At 51.9% G+C, this 15,943-nt stretch overlaps 1 protein-coding gene across 2 annotated transcripts in view; it reads left to right on the top strand.

Moving 5' to 3' along the window:
* Positions 1 to 17: 17 nt before the first annotated feature.
* The window catches only part of TTC21A (tetratricopeptide repeat domain 21A), a 31,841-nt gene continuing 15,915 nt past the window's right edge, over positions 18 to 15,943 (top strand). Inside the window, exons 1-12 of one of the 2 annotated variants that reach the window (XM_032409227.1) lie at positions 18 to 150; positions 1,421 to 1,550; positions 2,370 to 2,480; positions 3,156 to 3,322; positions 4,913 to 5,035; positions 6,565 to 6,722; positions 9,468 to 9,552; positions 10,894 to 10,992; positions 11,992 to 12,184; positions 14,548 to 14,645; positions 14,808 to 15,008; positions 15,699 to 15,828. In XM_032409227.1, the coding sequence (XP_032265118.1) occupies positions 124 to 150; positions 1,421 to 1,550; positions 2,370 to 2,480; positions 3,156 to 3,322; positions 4,913 to 5,035; positions 6,565 to 6,722; positions 9,468 to 9,552; positions 10,894 to 10,992; positions 11,992 to 12,184; positions 14,548 to 14,645; positions 14,808 to 15,008; positions 15,699 to 15,828 (1,522 nt within the window). In that variant the 5' untranslated portion in view covers positions 18 to 123. The remainder of the gene's footprint in view (positions 151 to 1,420; positions 1,551 to 2,369; positions 2,481 to 3,155; positions 3,323 to 4,912; positions 5,036 to 6,564; positions 6,723 to 9,467; positions 9,553 to 10,893; positions 10,993 to 11,991; positions 12,185 to 14,547; positions 14,646 to 14,807; positions 15,009 to 15,698; positions 15,829 to 15,943) is intronic. The other variant, XM_032409228.1, reaches the window with a different exon arrangement.

Raw genomic sequence — 15,943 nt, 5'->3', positions numbered from 1 at the left:
TCCGTTTCCAAGGACGCGCGCCTCCAGCTTCCGGCCGCGAGAGGCGTGCCCAGGACCCTGGCTCGGGAATCCAGCTCCGCTCGGCCCGACCAGACCCGGACTCGGAGCCGCGGGCGCCTGGAGATGAGCAGCGATGACTCCTCTCTTATGGTGTGTGGTCGGAGTGCGGCCAAGCCGCTCCCTCCGGGACTCTCCGCCCCTGGCCCCGAGACCCCCGCGCCCCGCTGCTCTCCTGTCACCTCTCCGACCGCTCCTGCTGTCCCCTTTACCCGCCTTTCGCTGTCCCCGGCCGGCCGCTAATGAAGAGCCTGGCCCCCTCTGGCCTCACTGTTCCCGGCGAGCGCATCTTTCTCCTCTGGTGTTCTCCGTGGGCCCTGAGCTCCAAATCAGCATCCCCACCCAGTCTTGTCCTCGAGCTGCCCCCAACCGGCGTATCCAAAACCTATCTCTACCATCTTGCCAACATCTCCCCGTCCCCTGCCTCTGCCTCTTCTGCGTCCCCGACCTCAGTAGACGGCAACACTGTTTGATCCTACAGCCTTCACTCTTCCCCATTCTCACCTCGGGTGCTGTCTATCAGCAGGAAATGTTAGCTCCTACAAGTGACCTGACAGAACCCACTGCTTTGTATCTCCTAGCCCACGATCACCACCCTCTCTCCCCGGGCACCTGAAACACTACCCCACACACACACACCCCAAAGAGTTCTCTGCTTCAGCTCTCTCTTCACCAGCAGTCCCCACACCACCACCACCACTCACACACACATCGGAACGCATCCCTCCTCCTGCTTAAAACCATTCCATCTGCTTCCTATTACCCTGAGGGTGATGTCTGGGCTCTTTCATATGGCCCACAAGACTGCTTACAACCCAACCACATCTCCTTCCCAACCCCAGCACCCACGAACCTTAAGGGAAGTGAGACTTCACTGTGAAATCTCAGCCCTTGTTACTGCATGACCTTTGTCAAGGCATCGTCTCTATAGGCTTCAGCTTTTTTAACTGTGAAGGATATGGAGAGAATAATGCATAAGATAATGGGTGTAAATCCCTTGATACGGTTCCCAACAAGTGTTTAACCCACAGTAACTTACAACTCTAACTGGTGGTGTAGCCATTCTTATTATTGGCCCTCTCTCTTTCCCCTTAGTCCCGTACTAAGACAAAGCCTAAGCTGAATCCTCCATCACATCTGACCCAGAATCTGTGGACAATTCCCAAACACGTCCAAGCTCCTCCTTCCTGGGGAACCGCAATGGAGCTACTCCTCGGGCTGGTGAAGAACAAAATGAGGCCCAAATGTTCTCTTTCCCGCCTTCCTTTTGCAGAATGGAGGAGGCACAGGGAATAGGGGAGAAAGTGGGTGGGAACAGAGAGAAGGGACTGGGGCTCTTGCCACTGTGTCTTTCTCTCCACAGGCTGGGATCATTTACTATAGCCAAGAACAGTACTTCCGCCATGTGCAGCAGGCCGCGGCCTTGGGCCTGGAAAAATTCAGCAATGACCCTGTCCTACAGTTCTTTAAAACCTACGGGATCCTCAGGGAAGGTAAGGACTTGCCAGTGTTGGCCTCCTGACCTCAGACACTAGCCCAGCCCTGACACTCTGGCTCTACCTGGAATGCCTCCTTGTACCCCAGCCATGTGCCCAAGGGAAGAGTCTCACACTCAGTAGCTAGGTTCCCAGGTTAATCCACACATGGCTCTGTAAGACATATCTAGTCGACTTTTGAGACATCAGAGAGCTCAGTACCCTTGCTCTGCTCCTCAGTGTCCCTATCTGGAAAATGAGTGGGTGGGGGACATGACTGCATGCTTACTGGATGCATCCTAGGCTTGGAAACTGGGAGCTGGTAGTGCAGGAAAGGGAGGAAGGGGGAGGTATGGGTAAAGGCAGGTATGGTGCCGGAGCAGGGGAGGAGCGAGCCTCCCGCAGGTACTGACTCACTGACAGTCAGAAGGTAGTCGTGGGCCGGGGGCTGGCTGAGCCACCCGTGGCCAACCTCAGTGGACATGGAGGGATAAGTGTAATCTGTGGCTCTTGAGCAGCTAAGCTGAGAATGCCCTGAGGTCCTTCTTCAGAACTGACCCCCCAAATCCCCAAATCCCGGCCTCAGGGGTGTCCCTGAGAGTACTCACAGGTACATCTGAGCTCCAAGCCCTCCAGCCCCTGGCAGCCTGGACCATGGTGTCAGCAGCCCCTTTAGGGAACTTGGGCCACTGGGGATGTTTGGACCTATTAGCCTAATGATTCTGGGTGAAGCCAGGTGGTGCCAAGCCTTGAGTCAGCTCTGACAAGGGCTCCCATGTGTCTGCCACAGAGCCTTCTGCCCTCTGGGGACATAACCACATGGGCTCTTCTTTGCAGAGCACATCCAGGATGCCATCAGCAACCTGGAGAGCATCCGGAATCATCCAGACGTGTCCTTGTGCTCCACCATGGCCCTCATTTATGCTCACAAGTGCTCTGAAACCATCGGTGAGTGCAGCAATGCCCAGCAAGGCCTGGCCCTGCTGGCGGAAGACAGCCCCACTCCAGAGCGGCGCCCCCCCCCAGGGGCTGCCACGGGAGGCGGTACACCAGTGACAGCACATGCCGTTGGCCCGTGAGGAGTGGCTTCCCTTCTCTCCCCTTGGGGGCCTCAAAGAAGATCCCGTGCCCAGGTCCTGCTGAGTGGGAGCCACGGACAAAGAGCATGACAGTGGGAGGGGGCCTCCCTCCAGATCCCAGGAGTTGGGAAGACACCCCGCTTTCCTTTGCCCAGACCCTGTTGAGACAAATCAAGTTGATATAAATAATTCCACCCCTAACATCCATCTCTCTAGAGTCAGGGAAAGATTCCAAGACACTACAAACAACTCTTTCCCCTCTCGGGATGGATTGTGGGCCTGAGGTAGGGGACTCCGTTTGGCCTGCCTACTCGGCAAACTGCTGGGCACAGGGGAGAAAAGATAAACCTCGGACAGCAAACCCAAGTCCCGGCGTGGGTGGCTCCTGTGGCCTGCAGGCCCCGGGCTGGCATGTGGTCTGCTGCGCGCTGAAGGACCTCAGAGTGGCCTCTGAGAGGCAGCTCCTGGGGCCCTCAGTGCCTCCTGCAGGACCAGGCAGCCCTCCTCCCTCTGACTCGCCCTCTTCCTCCTCTCGGATTCACAGACCGAGAAGCCATTCAGGAGCTCGAGAGCAGCCTGAAGAAAATCCGCAAGACAGCCGGCGCAACGGCGCTCTACTATGGCGGCCTCTTCCTCTGGCTCATGGGCCACCATGACAAGGCCAAGGAGTACATCGACCGCACCCTGAAGATCTCCAGCAGCTCCAGAGAGGTACCTGCCTCAGGCATTGAGGGGACAGAGCTGCAGAAAGCAGCACCTGAACACATCCGAGTGGGGTAGCCTTTACTCCCGCGGAGCACCCTGGGACTGGGAGAGGGCTGCACCCGGGCACCGACAAGACCTCAGGTCTCATGGGAGCCCCCACCCACGTTGTCTCAGGGTTTAGCCGAGTACACGCTGGGATGTGTCCAGAGTCTAATCTGTGGACAGATTAGCCGTTTTGTGGCCTGGACTGTATATTTTTTTATATGTTTTTTAAACCTTTTTTTTTTTTTAAGATTTTATTTATTTATTTGACAGAGAGAGAGAGACACACACAGCGAGAGAGGGAACACAAGCAGGGGGAGTGGGAGAGGGAGAAGCAGGCTTCCTGCCGAGCGCGGGGCTCGATTCCAGGGCCCCGGGATCATGACCTGAGCCGAAGGCAGACACCTAACGACTGAGCCATCCAGGCGCCCCTGTACTGCATATTTTTAAAATCTTGAATTAGTTGCCGACATTTAGAAATCAAAAGATTTTTACCTAAAAGCCCAGATTTCCTGGTTCTCTTGGAAAACTAGATGAGTTGGCTACGCTGGGCCTACCTTCCCTCCTTGCAGTGGTCTGCTGGATATCAGTGGTGGCCCATACAGTAGATTCTCACATGTCGTGGATCAGGACTAATGGTAGAGTTTGAAGCCTCAATCTAGGCTCAGTCTAGTCTCCACCTCAGCAGGGGATGATCTCACCCCTCAAGGGGGTGAAAATTGTTTCCCCGAGGAGGGGGTGAGAAAAATCTTACTGTTTATGTACAAAACATAGATTTACACACCGCATAAACAGATAGTGTATCTGTGATATTAAAATGTCTTGGAAGGAGAGGAAATGATTAGGGAAAATGTCTGAAAAGGCTCCTTAGGAGGGGAGCGATGGGAAAGAGTTGAGAAACACTGGTCTAGGGCATGCGGGATGCTTCAGGGCAATGGTCATCCAAGTGCCCTGTGATCTCACCTCCCAGGCCTGGCCACCCATCTGCCAGCAGAGGCTGGGTGAAGACTGGAGCAGAGCCTGCAAGCCCTGGAGCTAGAATGGCTCCTGCTCAACCCCCAAGAAGGCATTCCCGCCTCCCACGCAGTCCAGGCCCTGTGCTGGGCTAAGGCGTGGAGAGAGCAGGAGAGGCTATGCCCATTGGCCCATGGTGGCCTCCTGACCCCAGTGTAGAGTAAACAGGCAGTAACAAGACAGGTGGGAGTATGTCAGTAGGGGCAGCAGAGCCGTGGGGGTCCCGGGGAGGACCCACCTTCAGCCTGGAAGGTCTTGGAAGGCCTCCCACAGGAGGGTCCCCCTAGGCTGAGTTTGAGAGACTCGAGGGAATTAATCAGGGGAAGGGGTTTGGTTGGGAGTGCTGTGTGGGCACAGAAGCAAGCAGAGCCAAGTCCTGGCAGTGGGAGGGAGCAGGGCTGCCCTGGGGTCTGCAAGTAGGTGCACCTGGTGGGGCCTCGGGGTGCAGAGTGACAGGGGTGGGACACAAGGTGGGAGGGCAGCCTGGGCCAAGGCTCTGCAAGACCAAGGACTTCATCTTCTGTCTTGTTCTGATCCCAGAGCTATGTGCTCCGAGGCTGGGTGGACCTCACCTCAGACAAGCCCTATACGGTGAAGAAATCCATCAAGTACCTGGAACAAGGACTGCAGGACAGCAAAGATGTGCTGGGGCTGATGGGAAAGGTGGGCAGTGGGGGGAGGGGAAGGATCCCTGCCTGGGCCATTGGAGCCAGGGACCCTCTGTCTCTGGGCCCTCACCTGGCCGATGAGGGGCGGGGACCCAGAGAGGGTCAGGGTCACACAGCAGCCCAGGCTCGGCTCTCACGATCCTGCCTGCTCAGTGTGAGTCCCTGTCTCGTTCTGCATGGGGTCTTCTCAGGGTCTGTCCTTTTTTCTCCACATCTTTCTGTCACGCTTTCTCTTCTCACCTGTTAAGTTCAGTTGGCCATAAGAGAAAGGAGATATGTGGTTTGTGTTGTCTGATCTCAATTTAAACTAAGTTCCTTTTTTCTTATGTGACCCCCACTGGATCAATGTATGAAGGAAAAGCTAGCTCTCTTATTCTCTTCTCTTAGTATATATCTTATTAGAAAATGAGTATGTACTCATTAAAAAAACAGAAGGCTAAAAAAGTCAAAAGACGAATTAAAATGATGTCCTTCATGCTCCCCCTCCAAACAACTCATGTGGACGTTTTAGGGCCATAGTGTTTTCCAGTCTTTTTTCTATGCATGCAGTTCAGGGTGTGCCTTAGAAGGGCACTGAGCACCCTTCACAGGGAGGGAAATAGGGTTGTTGTTATTTAATTTAATTGTAATCATAAGGCATCTTATCATTCGGTTTCCTTTTCTTCCTGTAAGATTTTGTCATAAGCCAATGTCATTTTGAACAGCTCCATCAAGCCAATCCCCTATTGTATGGACCTCATATAATTTGCCAACCCAATCCCCTATTGTTTGGACATGGAGATTGTTTCCAGTTTACACTTAGAAATGAGTGCTGCAGTGAGCACGTGTATGCATAAATCTTTATCTAGAACAGTCCTCCTCTTGTTTTTAGTAAGTCTCTTGAGGGCGGGTTATCGAAGGTCTAACATAAGCTATCCTTTTCAGAGTCCAGTTTCAAGTCCTTGGGGAGCATTGCTCTCTGCCCCTCAAACACCTGGGTCATAGCTCACTCAGGAGAACCTGGTGGCTCCCACTGGCCTGCAGAGGCCAGAACCCCAGCCCAGTAGGCCTTGACAGAGAAAAAGTGCCGCAGCCCCCCCATCAAGGGTGTTGCCTGCAAGCCCGAACTAACCCTGGGCCCCAGTGAGCAGTTTTCAGTGATAAGCTTCAAGGAACTGAATGGCAAATGAGTGGGCCATTTGTGGAACTGGAAAGTGCCCAGCACCTTCAGGTCTCCCCCTAGGGTGGCCCGCATGTGGCCTTGCCATATCCCACACCTGCTAGGGCTCCCCTATCTCCCTGGAGCCCTTGCCTTGCCTGTCCAGGAAGCCAAGCCTGCTGCGGACTTTGATCTGTGACTCTGAGGGATGACTCCTGCCCCCGGGACTTGGAGGGATTCCCTGGCACAGCTGAGGGGCCCTGCAGCGCCCCTGTGTCAGGCTCTGCTCCTGTTCTGGTAGAGACCCTGACACCCACCCCTCCCGCCCCCCGCCCGACCTCCCTTCCTGGGCACTGATGGAGGCTCTTCTCTTGGGCTTCCAACAGGCAACCTACTTCATGTTGCAGCAGAACTACACGGGGGCGCTGGAGGTGGTGAACCAGATCACCGTCACCTCAGGGAGCTTCCTGCCTGCCCTGGTCCTAAAGATGCGGCTATTCTTGGCTCAGCAGGACTGGGAGCAGACGGTCGAAATAGGCCACAGGTGAGGGGCGGGGGTCAGCCGACACCACAGCACCAGCATGCTGCTGCTTTCCTTTTTTTTTTTTTTTTTTTTTGGCAAAGCCAAGGGTCCTCATGTGTTCGCATCTTACAAGCTGGGACATGGGAGACATCATGTATTTGATGGAACAAGACATAAAAGTAAATATTGTCAACAGAGGAGGTATGAATAGTGATGCGATCATATGGCGGGGGGACAGGGCGGCCTATGATGGACAAAGAAATGGGCGTATCTAGAGGTATAAGCACATTGTTTAGGAGACAGGTGGAGGGAGTGACCCAAAGAGCCCAAAGCAACCAAGGTTACAGGGCGACAAGCAGTTCCCTCTAAAGAATGGGGGGGTGGGTAGGGAAGCATAAAGGGACTGTTGCATTATTTAATTGTTTTAAACTATGGGTATGATACACTGTAATAAAAACTTCAGGGGGCAAGGTCCTTGGTGACTGGGAGAAGACTTTTAGCTGAGGCTGGGCACATCAGCTAGACAGTGAGAGCTGGGGAGTTCCTGGGGTTTGTGGAAGCCAGACACCAAGTTGAGGGGACTTTGGAGTATTGTCATTGTCAATAGAAATAAAGACGACTTGGAGGGGGAGGGATGTTTGATGCCAGGTTTTCTGAGGATGGACTTTTCTAGATAACTGAAGCTTATCTCTTTAAACTCTGACACTGGAACTGTTTTTATTAAGTAATTCTAAAATGCATGCTACTCATTTTCTTCCTAAAAAGAGTTAACAGACTATTTTTTGTCTGAGTGACCACAAGTGATCACTATGAATCATTACTAAATTGTGCTAGTCTACAGCACAGCTCAAAACCAAAACAAAACACAAGCAGACCTCTTTCTTCCCTGTGGAGGGATGGTCATTCCTCTGATGATCAGCCCTGGAATCTGTGTCCCAGAGAGAGGCTCCTGGTAGCAAATGAACGCGATTCGGGCCTGCTCAACCCACAGGGGCCCCCTCGTGCAGCGCCTCTGTGGCCCTCAGCTTCTCTGTCCCACAGTTGACACCTGGCCAGTGTCCTCAGCAGGAGCTGGGTCAAGAGCTTGCTTTGGAGGCTTGGCCTTCAGCCAGTGGGATCCTGGGAGCACCTGGCTGAAGGCCACAACCATGGTGTGCGCAGTCTCCCTCGCCCAAGGCCCTGCTACCCTACCCGAGAGGAATAGTGTTTAGTGCCAACGGGCTGAGTCCCACACCCAACGCCTGCCCTCGTGGGGGTGTTCCCCAGCTAGTGGTGTTCCCAGAACTCCCCCATTGTTTTGTATTTTTAAAAAAAATTTTAAATGTTTTTTTAAAGTTTGTTTATTTTATTTATTTACTTATTTAAGCAATCTCTACGCCCAGCGTGGGGCTTGAACTCACAACCCAGAGATCAGGAGTCGCGTGCTCTATGGACTGAGCCAGCCAGGCACCCCGCCCCCATTGTTTTTAATATCTCTGCCCCCTCTAGGTGTGTTTCTCTTTCCATCCCTAATATTATTTATTTTTCCATTCCCTCTTATTTTTCTTTGTCAACATTAATTTGTTTCTTTTATTAGTCTTTTTAAAGACCCAGCTTTGAGTTTTGGTGTCTATCACATCTCTGTTTTCTGTTTCATTAATGTCTGCTCTTTATGATTTCCTGCCAACTCCTTCCTATGGGGCTGTTCTGCTCTGGTTTTCTAACTCTTTGAGTCAGATGCCTGGCTCATCCATTCTCAACTTTCTTTTAGAGTATAAGCATTTAAGTCTGTGCATGTTCCTCAAGGTACCATTTTAGCAGTATCTACACATTTGGATGTGATATTTTCAGTATCATTTGGTTCTAAGAATTTTCTAATATCCATTCTGATTCTTCTTTAGTCCATAAGTTATTTTAAAGTTTTTTTTTTTTTTAATTTCCAAATGTATTTGGTGCCCAATACTTTCAGAATCACCATAAAGTGTTAGAACCGTTTGAATGTTGACTGCCTCGTCGATCCTGTTGGAATTTTGGGTGTTAATTAGAGTAACCCTCTATGAAGCACAAGGCCATCCCTGACCAGGCTGAAAAATAGGAAGTTTCCTATAAAGAAACAGAATATTGAAAACCCCATAGTATGTATGACTGGAAACTGTGTCTTCACAATGACACATGATGGAAAACAAGCTTCCCTTTCTATCATACAGCCGCAGGTGACCCCCCAAGCATCTCTCCACCACCCTGGGACCGTGGGACCATGGACAGTACCATGATCATGTCTGTGATAGTTGGAATATGAATAGGCTTCTGTCACAAATCACCCCAGACACATGACTTAAATGACATTCCTCTCTCAGGTAAAAGTCTGGGTGGTTGTCCAGGACTGGAACAGCAGCTTAACTCTGTAGGGTCCAAGGCTCCTTCTGTCTTGCTGCTCTACCATTCCTAGGATGTGGCTCACATGGTCCACGTTTCAGCCAGCAGGAAGGAGGAAAGAGAAGAAAGAGAAGGTGGGCTGTAAGAATACAGCTAGATGTCACCTGGGGCACTTGCACTCACATCCTATTGGCCAGAACTTAGTCACAGGGCCACACCTAAGCTGCAGGGGAAGGCTGGGAGATGTAGTCTTTATTCTGGGTAGCCATGAGTCCAGCCAAATAAGGGAGTTCCATAATTAAAAGGAGAAAGGGAGACTGGATATTTCCAGACAATCAGGAGTGGCTGCTGCACCATTCTACCCTGGCCTATGAATACTCTCAATTCATGTGACTCCTCTTCCTGTTTCAGAATCCTAGAAAAAGATGAATATAATATCGATGCCTGCCAAATCCTAGCTGTGCATGAGCTTGCAAGAGAAGGCAACATGACCACAGTAAGTTCTTTCAAGACTCAGGAGTTGGGCCTTGAAACAAGCACAGCCTGGGCAGAAGCACTCTTAGCACCCCCATCCCCAGGGCCTCGGAGGGTGCTCCCTGGATCTCAGCTCCCTCCCTTCTCCCTCACCTTGTACTCCCTATAAGGAGGTCAGGAGATCTGCTCTGGTTTGCTCTTTGGGCGGGCAGTGAGGTTGATTCTGGTTCTGCCCCATGTTACCTGTGTGAGGCTGGGCAGGTTCACCTGGAGAAGCCCCGGGCCCCTCATTCGTAAACTGGAGATACCTCCAATCACTTTGTGAGGTTGGTAAGAGGACTACGTGGGATGACATGTGGGAGAACTTGGAACAGTGCCTGATTTCGGGAAATGCCATTTTTTAAGGAGTAGCTGAAACCGCTCAGGTATTGGCCAGGTAGAACCTAGCCCCAGGCTTGCTCCTAAGCCCTGTAGTTTTCCAGAGAAACCCAAAACAGTCTTCAAACACAGCCAGACACATCTGGAATCTTCATGAAAACCTTAGTGCCCGGACAGGTTTTAATTTTCAAGAAGAGTGTGTGTCTCCAGCCACAACATTGCCTTTTGAATAAAAGCATTGCCTGTGTAAAGAGTGACAAATCAGGAGTCTGTTAGCGTCTCATGATGGGAAGAGGAAGCTTCTGGTTCCTTCTGCCCAGCTCTGAGACTCTGGGTTTTGTGGGGTGGGGTGAGATGGAGGGTACAGTCCATATTTGGGAGGAACCCTCAACAAGGGCCCCAGCGCCCTCTCTGGGTAGGAACAGGAGGAGAATGTGCCTGTCCTCAGCTCCGGGCATCCCCAAAGCCCTGGGCAGTCCTTCCTGGGGCCTGGCCTGAGGGTTAATCCCAGGGGCAGAGTTAGCATTAATGGCCCTCCTTTCCCCCCCCCACCCACCTCAACCCCTGGGATTTGCCCCTGTCCCCAGGCCTGGCTGCTCAGTGCTAACATTGCTCGCATCTACTGAGCAGAGTAGTCCTGCCCCATCCAGGGTTTCCCCTGGCTCTTGAGCCAGCCCACGGCCTGGCGGGCTGCTCTGTAGGCACTGTGACAACTGGCTCTGGCGGGGGCGGGGCTGGAGGGGGCCTGAAAGGGCAACTTCTCTTCACAAATCCATGAACAAAGGGGCAGTGCCAGCTCTTGGCTGAGCAATGCTCCCGAAAGCTCCACCTACAGGCCCAACCCAGTCCAGCTGAATCCGAATCTCTGGGGCTGGCTCCTGGGCGTGGGTATTTTAAGATCTCCCAGGGAATGCTGGGGTTGAAACCTCTGCCCAACTCCCATTTTATATATTACCTTTAACCTTGTCTGTTTTGTCCCCCACAGGCTGCCAGTCATGTTAGAAATCTGATTAAGGCACTGGAGACAAGAGAGCCTCAAAATCCAAGCCTCCATCTTAAAAAAATTCTTGTGATTAGCAGGCTGGTAAGAAGGTCCTTTCCAGGTTTCTGAATCGTGCTTCTTGCTGTGTTCCTAAGGGGAGCGCTATGGCCCCCTGGAAGCTGCCTGGCTACCCTGTCCTCCCCTCTCTGGCTCAAACTTGGCCTCTCGGGCTGGTGGCCCATACCCAGCGGCCCCTACCTGCCGCTGGCTGATAACTGTATCGTGTAGGCTCTGTATCTGGGCCCAAACGCTGCTCAGACACACTGTAAAGATCAGCACGATTGAGGCTGCAAGTGCTTTTAGAGTAGGAGGTCCCTCATTTGGGGGAAGAGGGCAGTATTATGGCTGTTACACAGCAGAGCCGTGCCCGGCCGTGGCTCGGGGTGCAGGGGCGCCCGACTGCCATATTCTCTCTGTGGAAGTGACCTGGAAAGGCGGGCCTGCCTGTACCTCTCTGAGCAGACCAGGTGCAAATGGACCAGGTTGCCAAACAATCTGTCTCTATCAGACCCTTCAGCCCCAAAGCAACATTTACCAGAAGGAATTGCTGCAAAAACCGGGGTAGCTCTAGGGCCTTGGGAACCAGCCCATGGGGTCAAATGCCATGGGGACACCATCTCTCCCGCAGAGACACAGATCTGTGTCTGATGCTCTCTGCTCATTCTGCACATCTGGCAGGGAACATGGCTGCTCACAGTCTTCAGAGCCACTTCCCGTCAACGGGGCACAAAAGAGCCTCTCTGACCCAGCCTCAGTTTTTGAAAAACTTCTTGGTGACTTGGACCAATTATTGTGGCCAGACAGGAGATGGGCCCTTTGGAGGGCCCTGTGCCTGGAGGCAGGTTCCACAGATGTGGCCAGGGTGAGGTTCTTTGGAAGCTGGGTGACTGCACAGACCCATCTGTGGGTCGCAGGCAGCCCTTAGGCTCTCCTGAGCAGCCCCCAGCAGGCCTGCCGAAGCGTCCCCCGATTCTGACGTGGCCTTGTGCCGACAGGCTGGACTGACTGGTTTCCCTGTTCCCATGTGTCCGTTCCTTGCAGTGTGGGAGGCACCAGGCGATTCTACAGCTAGTGTGCAGCTTCATCGAGTGCACATTCATGGCCACACCCTCCTATGCCCATGTGGCCACAGAGCTGGGCTATCTCTTCATCCTGCAGGACCAAGTGAGGGAGGCATCTCTGTGGTACTCGGAGGCCATGAAATTGGACGAGAGCAGTGTGGCTGCCTTGACAGGTCTATGCAGGTTGGGCAGGGTGGGGGGGCGCGGTGGGGGGCGTGGGAAGGCAGGTAGCAGGGTAGCCTCCGTGGATCCAGAAGAGAGGCGCTGGGAAGCATTCTCCCTAGAGGGTGTGTGAGTTTGGGCATACATTGTATGATGGGGCGCCTTTCCATGACATAGAAACGGAAACCCATACTCCAACAGAGGCAGAGATGGGGCAGCTAAAGAAATGAGTAGACCGATTTTTCCCCCAGAGAGCTCCAGGAAAAACAGAAATTAAAAAAAAAAACAAAAACAAAAAAGCAAGCTCAGGGTCACTGGAGGCTGGGAGCAAAACAGGCCATGGGGCAGTCGGCGAGAATGCAATCAAGGAGGCAATTAAGGGGGGTGGGGCAGGAGAGAGTGGAACAGAGCCCCTGATGCTTCCCACCACCACCAGAGACATGAAGGACAAAAAGACTTGCTGCTCCCCACACAGGCCACATCCCCTAACATTCCCCCACCTGGCTCAGTCCTTCCCCACTTCTTCATTCAGGGGAGACCCCCAGCCAGTCAGCCGGAAAGGAAGTCCACCGGCCTGAATGGCCATCCCACATGCCAGCCTGGGCGAGCCCTGTCAGGTGTGTGCTGGAGTCACCCTCTCATCTGACCTGTCTCGGAAAAATCAGTGACCTTAACAGTTTGGGAAATGTGCCTCAGCTGCTAATACTCATCAGTCTAGTCCATTTGTAAATCTGCTAACAGTCTGAAAGAGGGGAGAGCCCTCTGAGGAGCGAAGTTAAAGCCGGATACAGACAAGACTTCCCCTCCCCTACTAATACACCTCCGGTGTTTGCAGAGGCTATAACATCAGTCAATAAGTAAAGAACAGGCTACTGTGAGAAAGGTTATAGGGAACAAAAAAGTTACTGAAAATTAAAAATACGATTGCAAAGTACAAAATTCCATTGATGAGCCAAATGGTGGGATGGATAGGAGTGAAAGCCAAGGTGGTGATTAGGAAGACAATCAGGAATAAATACACCAAAATGACCAGGAAATATCTATAAAGGAGGAATAGTAATAACAGATGGATTTGTCTGCCCAAATCCAAAACACATTAGGAGGCAACAGTAGTTAAGTCAGCTTGAGGCCAACGCTGGAATAATGAGGCAGATAAATGGCACAGAAACAGATCTTACGAATAAGATGACATTTCAAACCAATATGGTGGTAGGTTTCAATAACTCATAGCTGGACGTCTGGCTATGAAAAAAGTAAAGGGAAGTTCCCATATCACACCATACTCAAAAATAAACTCCAGTTTATCGGCTCAGTTGGTAGAGCACGTGACTCTGGATCTTGAGGTTGTGAGTTTGAGCCCCACATTGGGGGGAGGAGGGTAAAGATTAGTTAAAAAATAAAAAATAAACTGCAGATGAATTAAATATTTAAACATAAAAACTCAATCGGACTTGGCTTCCCTGGGGGAAACTCAGAGGATGGAAGGGAAAATATCTTACCGATTTGACTATGTAAGAATTTAAAACTAATGGATGGCAAAAGACACTGAAAAATACTTAAGAGGTAAATGACAAACTAATGGAAAATGTTTGCTACAAAGGATTAATCATCTTAATATATAAAAAGAAAACAACCCTAAAAGAAAAACAGGCTAAAGCTATGTACGGGAGATTCATAGTAGAAAAGAAAAAGGCCATTCAATATATGAAAAAAAAAAAATGTTCCTTTTCCCTGGCAATAAAAAAAAAAAAGTAAATTCAAATGAGTTACTATTCACTTTTTAGACTGGCAAAGAGTAAAGCATGTCTGCAAGGTTGTGGGGAAAGGCCACTTTCAAGTTCTTGGCTGTAATATTAATTGAAATGTCTTTGGAGGACAAGTCAGCCTTATCTGTCAACATTTTAGATATACATGCCCTTTGACCCATCAGCTCAACTTCAGGAATTAGAACACGGAAATACGTTCACTGTGGCCATGCAACATTAAGCATCAAAAGCAAACTAAATGTTAGATGAGGTGTGCTTCAATGGGGCCACAAATACAATGTCGCATCCACAGTGGCATATTATGTTGTCATTAAAGAGAACGGGGTGGGTGTATATAAACGAAAGCATCTCATGAAGATGCATACACATTGCTAGAAAGATGGTTGACTATACCGCAAACTGTTAAGGGCGGTTACCTCTGGAGAGAGACCTGCTTCAAGCTGGAGCGTGAGCTAGGGACGTTTTTCCATATTGCCTCATGCTTTGAATTCCTTACCCCGAGCATGGATCACCCTTCCTTCCGCTGTCTCATCTGTGCTCCTTGGCCTGCTGGCCTGCTGGCTCCGCGTCAGAGCCGGCTGCTCATGCTCGCTCTATCCCGGGCCCAGGGATCATCTGGTGCCAGATCCTGGACGGCCACCTGGAGGAGGCTGAGCACCAGCTGGAATTCCTGAAGGAGGTGCAGCAGTCCCTCGGAAAGTCTGAGGTCAGAGCTCTCTGGGGATATGGGTTGCTCCAGGATTCCGTGCCCCCCCCCCACCCAGTTTCCAGTATCCAGCAGCCCATGCGGCCTGGACTCCTGCTTCACCCCCGCCTACCCACTGCCCGGCTGGCATTGGTGCCAAAGACCCGGACCTGCCTCCCACAGGTGCTGGTTTTCCTCCAGGCCCTTCTGGCATCCCGGAAGCACATGGGGGAGCAGGAAGCCACTGCCCTCCTGAAGGAGGCTGCAGAGCTACACTTCTCCAGTATGCAGGGCCTCCCCCTGGGCTCCGAGTACTTGGAAAAACTGGACCCCCTCTTCCTGGTCTGCATCGCCAAGGAGTACTTGTTCTTCTGCCCCAAGCAGGTTAGTAGAAGTCCTATCCTCATGGCGGGGGTCTGGAGCAGAGGTCTGGACAGAGGCAGGGACCTCACCTGGCTGGCCACCAGGCAGCTCTGTGCCCCTGCAGTTAGGGAACCCCTTCTCCTTCAAACTTGCATGTGTAGCATGCGAATCACCTGAAAGTTGTTCCAGGGCAGATTCTGATTTTGGTGGGGGGGGAGCTGGGGGGAGAGAGCCAGCCTCTGGAACAAGCTCCCAGATGATGCTCGCTCGAGCTGCTGGTCCACAGACCACACGTGGAGGAGCAGGGCACTAGCCTGTGCCCCTGCCTTTATCCTAGAATAACCAGGTTCCTTTTTTCCAGAAGTCTTCTAAGAAGTCTGTTAGCCTTTACTTGTTTGCCTGTTTCCCTGGCCAGCCAAGATTCCGTGTGGGCAAGGATCCTGTCCCCCAGTGCCATGTAATGAGTCGTCCCACAAATATTTATCAATTGCGCTAACCATGTGCCAGACACCAGGTTAGGTACTGGGGACACAATAGCGAAAACCAAGTCCCCGCTCTCCGGAGCTTATGCTCTAGTCCTCGATGGCACAGAGTGGATAATAAACATGTGGAATGAAGTAAAATTCCTGCACTGAAACAGGGTTTTCTGAGAGCTTTGGGAGTCTGTCTGGCATGGGGCAAACCGTACAGCCAGGCCCTGTGTTCCTCCAGCCCCGGTCACCAGGCCAGATGGTGTCTCCACTCCTTAAACAAGTCGCCATGATCCTGAATCCTGTAGTCAAAGCAGCACCAGCTCTGATCGACCCTCTGTATGTGATGGCTCAGGTCAAGTACCTCTCAGGTGAGCCCAAGGGTCCCCCCACATCTGCTCATCTGTTCAGACACTGCCCCGGGTGAGCGCCCACAGGCCCCCGGCCTGGGGTGTTACACACACACACACACACACACACACACAC

The sequence above is a fragment of the Phoca vitulina genome, unplaced genomic scaffold, assembly GCF_004348235.1.
Source record: "Phoca vitulina isolate PV1807 unplaced genomic scaffold, GSC_HSeal_1.0 scaffold10, whole genome shotgun sequence".
Classification (NCBI taxonomy): domain Eukaryota; kingdom Metazoa; phylum Chordata; class Mammalia; order Carnivora; family Phocidae; genus Phoca; species Phoca vitulina.
Note: the sequence above shows the minus strand (reverse complement) of the source record. Positions and strands in the feature narration are given on the sequence as shown.